This window comes from Pinus tabuliformis, chromosome 2_2, assembly GCF_031772625.1.
Source record: "Pinus tabuliformis cultivar Carrire ecotype Pingquan chromosome 2_2, CPIR1, whole genome shotgun sequence".
NCBI classification, from domain to species: Eukaryota; Viridiplantae; Streptophyta; class Pinopsida; order Pinales; family Pinaceae; genus Pinus; species Pinus tabuliformis.
This window is the reverse complement of record NC_142300.1, coordinates 1-6058: the sequence shown is the minus strand read 5'-3', so window position 1 is coordinate 6058 and position 6058 is coordinate 1. Positions and strand designations below refer to the sequence as shown.

The following is a 6058-nucleotide window of genomic DNA, read 5'->3' as shown; positions in this document are numbered from 1 at the left end:
GTCTATTATGTACAAATGACGAGTTACAATCATGACTCAAGTATCCAAAGTTGTTTTCCTTACTAGTCCATTAAACCCCAACATTATAGAACTTGGGAGTCTTCTTTGAAAGTACGGGCATGCTTCGCTTGTCGATAATGATTTATCAAACTCATTTCATTTCCCCACACTCATGCACCAAATATTCACAGAGTCCACTATCAGTACAATAGAATAGGTAAATAACGCCTAAAATTGCACTAGAATTTAATGTTTTTCAATTCACGAATTAGGAAACTTTCCCGGTGAAAAAATGGGCATGACTAGGTATGTTTGTATTAGCGCCAAATTTTTCCCTATAAATTGCTCCAAAACAACATCGGAAATAGCGCCAAAAAAATAGCACCATAAATATAGCCTGAAATAGAACCCCACAATTTTCCAAAAGTTGCACTAGAAGTTTCAACAGAGATAACACCGTAAGTAGTACCAAGAATAATGCCATAAATGACACCTAGAATAACACCATTTTAACACTGGAAATAGTGTCTAGACTTGCTTCCAATTTTTCTCCTGGTATGCCTTCTAGTTTAACGTCCAATTTTTCTTCACGTTTTTCTTCCATTTTTTCTTTTAGTGTGGCTTCCAATTTTGCTTCTAGTGTGGCTTCCAATTTTGCTTCTAGTTTTGCTTCTAGTGTGGCTTCCAATTTTGTGTCCAATTTTGCTTTTAGTGTGGATTCCAATTCTGCTTCCAGTTTTTCTTCTAGTGTGGCTTCCAATTTTTCTTCTAATGTGGTTTCCAGTTTTGCTTCTAGTGTGGCTTCCAATTTTGCATCAAGTTTTGCTTCTAGTGTGGCTTCCAATTTGGCTTCCATTATTGCTTCTTTTTTTTCTTCCAATCGTAGGAAATAGCGCCATGTTTAGTGCCAGATTGATCTCCAAGTTTATCAATAGGTGTAGCACCGGGATATACATCTAATTTTTTTTTTTATGTGGCTTTCGATTTTGCTTCCCATTTTGCTTCTAGTGTGGCTTCCAATTTGGCTTCCATTTTTTCTTGTTTTTTTTTCTTCCAAAAAATGATTATTATTTTGCATTCAGTTAAACTAATATGTTATATTTCAATTTAATTAGTTAAATATCATGTCTCTTAGATAAGTTATATGATTATACATCATCTGAATGCATTTGAAATATTTTATAGGATAACATTTATAAATAAATTTTAGGGAAACAAAAATACATACAAATTAACAACATCATTATACTTATTAAATATCCATCAAAATATAATCTACAACATCCAGTATATATAAAATAACAAGATAATTATTGTAACATGATAATCATCTATAATTAAAACAAGTGAATCAAATATCTATAATTTAAGTGAATTTGAAAACATCCATCATGAGTAGTAAATTAAAACCATCGTACGTAATAAATATGCATCCAAATCATCAACCACTGTCAACATATAAAAATTGACGAGTCAATACTGACAAGATCATAATATATGTCTTTGGAGACAATCATTAAAATTTAAAAATGTATCAAATTGAACCATTGCAAGGACCCAAATACAAGACCAACTCTACAAATAATCCAATTGATCATGCATAAATTTGAAATTTTGGAGTTCTATCATATCAAGAGAGAAAACAACACTTTGGCGAATGATCAAGGCAATAACGGCATCAATTTGGTTCAAGGTGATTTGATGGAGGAGGGTGACATAACAACTATATGTCACATACCATGATTGATCATAACTCAAGGATCTTGAGATTCTTAAGGGTAATTAAGGATGATGATGTGACTGATTGAGGTTGCATAAATTTGGTAGTCATTTCACAATACAAAAGCTAATAGGTGATTTCTCCAGCTCATCGGTGGCAGGCTATTCATCCAACAAATGGTTAAACACGACGATTGATGCTAAGAATGCTGTCACGAGGGATGTTGTTGGCAAAGGATTTGATATTTCTTTGGCCGATAAAGAAAGTCTCAGTTGGACTGTGTGTTTTTATGGTCTAGACCAAGAAGCAATAAATTCACAATTGTTAATGCAAACAACATTAAACTCGAAAGGACTGTCCCCACCATCATTTTGGAGTTTAAGTTTGTCTATAAGATGATGGTTGTGTAGAATTTATGCACAATGTCTCTCCATACATTCTTTCTGAGCCAAAGAGAGCATGACATCCTTGTCAGGAAATGGCGTTGGTGGCTCACGAGATGAGATTGACTGGGCGTTCAAGCAAGAAAAAAAGGACATGATTTCTAGGATAGGTGGGAAAATAATTTCTAAAGACCATTCTCATTTCACCTTGGTAACAGGTGATTTGGAAGGTCTAGAAAAATACATTGAATTTGTGCAAGCGACAATGGAGGTAATTATATTTGAGATAGAAAATATTGATTACAAGGTGGAGAAATTTGAGGTTAATGTGGAGAATGCAGTTGTTTCAATGTTAAAATAAACATTTGACCTCGATGAGAGTAATGAACATGATATGGCAATTGGTGAGGGAGGGGCTCTCCCTCAAGTGTTTCTCAATTAGCAGGAATTGGAGCAGGAGCAGGGGTAGCAAGGAGCAACAAAACCATTCCAGCAGGAGGAAGCAGGCAAGGATGCTACAGAGGAACTTGATCAAAACAATGTGGAGGGAATCATGTAGTTAATTTCTTAGTAATAGTTAGGTAAATTATGTTATGTAGCTATGTAAGTATTAATGGGGTATTTTGGAGAAATTACAAGAAGAATGATGTATTAAATCTGGAAAAAATATTACTGCATACCCAAAGATACTAGCAAGAGAAATTTTGGAGGACTTTGGAAATTTTGTAATATTTTGACTATAATGGAACTGATTAGATTCCAGTTTGATTAATAGAAATATACTTGTTCCTTTAAAAAAAAAAACATGTGAATGATGCATGTCCAATAGTTGACATAAGTCAAAATGATACATCAAGTACAAATGATATAAATAAAAATGATGAATTATGTAAGAAAAAATAATACAAGTCAATATGATATGTCATGTCCAAATGATTGTTGAAAATAGAAAGAAGAAATGCTAAAACTAGAATTGCTAAAAATAGCACTGCTATAAATAGCAGTTTAGCCAGTGTTGATCTTAGCAACAATGGATGGAAAAATGGAAGTGCCAAAAATAGCATTCTATAAATAGCATTTCGGGATACCTTCCTATTTTAGTTAGTCCCTAAACTAAAATAGTGAAGTAAAATTTGAATTTGATCTTAGCAGCAGTTTGTAAAATAATTAATTAATTCATCTTGAGTTAATTAGTTAAGGAAAATCAAACATGAAGTCTATGTGGGGACATGCAACAGCTTCTCCATTAATTGAGGAATTTATCCAACAGTTAAAGAGATAAGGATGAGTTGTAATATTGAGTTGTAATTAGTTGGCTCAGTTAACTGAGTCAAGACCAATTAAATTATTTCAAACATTTTGTTGAATTAATATAAGTTCAGTTAGTTAATTCTTGCATGCATGTAACTATTGCACTTCAAATAACTGAGTATTCTCTCATAAATAACTCATGCATGTTAGTTCAAACAGAGACCCAGTTGAGATCAGATGTGTTAGACTCCGTCTCATGTCAGAGATTGATTCTTCTTCAAAACCCTGTTTTGAAGAAGAAATCATTAATGTGTGGTTTAAATTTATGTAATTTATGCTCCAGCTCTTCAAAAGGCAGCAGCAACTTCAAGCTCCTGTCCCTACACAAGCCAAAAGAATGTCAGATCTATAGAGAGATACTTCAGCGGGCACTGACAAAATGGAAGGATATTGATGTTTCACTTGACAGTTTTCCCTATTTTCTTTCGGATAATACAAAGACTGCACTATTGGATGCCATGTATGTGTTTCTCAAGAAGCCAGATTATATCAAATATGTGTCAAATTTGGTCACTGTTTGTTCTCGAATTCTTTTGACTGGACCACCAGGAGATTCTGGTGAAGGGTTTGGCTCATTATTTGCAGGTTAATATACTGGCACTTGATTGTATAGACATTCTACTGGAGGCAAGGGAGTTACAGCCCAGTAATCTACAGAAAGTGGATCATTATACAAATGTACCAGTATCACAAAGCAAAGTGTAGGGTGGTCATTATTGAATCTCATACAATGGATTTTCAGAAGGATAAGGGGAATGTGGGCACTTATTCTACGTCAAAATCTGGCAATAGTCTTGCTCCTCTTCTAGACTTGTCATTCTTGGATAATTTTATGTCCCGGTTGGATGATATGAAGGGGGAAGGATCAAAGTTTTCGAGATCTCTCTTCAAACTTTTTCCTACTAGAATCTATTTACAGCAGCCACAGGATGAAAGCATGGCCATGGATTGGAACCAACAATTGGAACAAGGTATTGAAAGACTAAAGGCAGAAGCCAATAGGCAACAACTTCGCATGGTCATGGGATCTTCAGGCATCACATGCAAAGATTTGACGGAACTTGAGATTAAGAACCACATTCTAACTTATGATATGGCAGAGAAGGTGGTAGGATGGGCTGTAAGCCACCAGTTGCAGAAAGATGCGGAACCAGTTTTATTTAATGGAAAGCTGGTTATAACTGCTGAAAGCATGCAGAATACCCTTACAGAGCTTCTATCTGTGCAACGAGCTTCGCCACTTAAAAAATCTTTGAAGGATGTTACATGTGACAATGGGTTTGAGAAGATACTAATATCTGAAGTTATTCCACCGGATGAACTAGGAGTCACTTTTGATTGTATTGGAACCCTTGACAACGTTAAAGAAGCACTTAGGGAGCTAGTTATGCAGCGACCAGAACTCTTTGCAAAGGGACAATTACAGAAGTCGTGCAGAGGTCTTCTTCTGTTTGGTCCTCCTGGAACTGGAAAAACAATGCTTGCGAAGGCTGTTGCCACAGAAGCAGGGGCAAATTTTATAAATATCTCAATGTCGACAGTTGCATCAAAGTGGTTTGGTGAAGCAGAGAAGTATGTCAAGGCGGTCTTTACTTTAACTAATAAAATAGCCCCTAGTGTTATATTTATCGATGGAGGATGTTGCAAAGGCTACTTGTGAAAGCCATGGTAATGGTGGAGGATGAAAATGCCATTCTCCCAGCACTCGCAGCATCGTTTTATGGTAATCCGTCGCAGAAATTAGCTGTGATTGGAATAATGGGCACAAATGGCAAAACCACTACTTCTTATCTGATAAAGAAAGTTGATGGCAAGGATGGTTCACAATGGTACTGAAGCTTGTGTTATGGAGGGTTCTTCGCATGCTCTTGTGCAAGGTCGTTGTGATATGTAGTGATTCGTAGAAATGATAGAAGGTTGAGCACTGAAAAGAATACAACAAAATCTTCAAACCTGAGGGCTACTGGAAGGCGTTGCATATGCTTAGATCCTCTCTCAATTCAGCATGTTTCAGTTATTGCTTTTTTCTGCACTCATACTTATCACATCACATGTTTTACTGACTAGCAAAAAGAGTGGTTCGAAATTCATTGGAGGTTTTGGAGATACACAGCAAAACTCCTTCCAAGATGAATCGGATGATGACTCTAGTATCGATTCCGATGGGCCACGAATGCGCTGTATTCTTTGCACTACTGTTGCAGTTTCATTAAAGCTGCAGTATCATTAAAAAGAAAAACATGGTAATGATTATGGTATTTGGTTTGCCATGGCGTTAATTGGGTTTTGCCTTCATTTTTTGGATAACAATTTGCAGCGACATCTCAGCTCCACAGAAATCGTGTGACTGGCCTCATTACCCCATACAGGATTTTGTTCCATGATTTCCGCCAACAATTGATCCTTTGGAGATTTTGTGGGCGATGTGGCTCTTAGAAGGCGGATTATGAGCTTTTGTTGATGCTACCATATAGCATGTGGTTGAAATGTGTTGGAAATCGATGAGTGGCACAGCATAAATCAGAATTAAACACGCAAACCTCTTTCAGTATAGTTGTCATCATCAGCTGAATCGGTGGACCATTAGCTTGAAGGTTATGCAACGTGGCAAACCAAACTAAAGTGAAGATTATCCATTACAGCC

The 6058-nt window shown here is 36.1% G+C and overlaps 1 protein-coding gene across 1 annotated transcript; it reads left to right on the top strand.

Annotated features, from left to right (window-relative positions):
• The first annotated feature begins 4144 nt into the window (after positions 1-4144).
• Positions 4145-5074, top strand: LOC149191243 (putative AAA domain-containing protein C24B10.10c). Its single transcript, XM_089406198.1, has one exon. It carries the CDS (start codon positions 4145-4147, stop codon positions 5072-5074), a length of 930 nt encoding a protein of 309 aa, XP_089262324.1.
• The last annotated feature ends 984 nt before the right edge of the window (positions 5075-6058 follow it).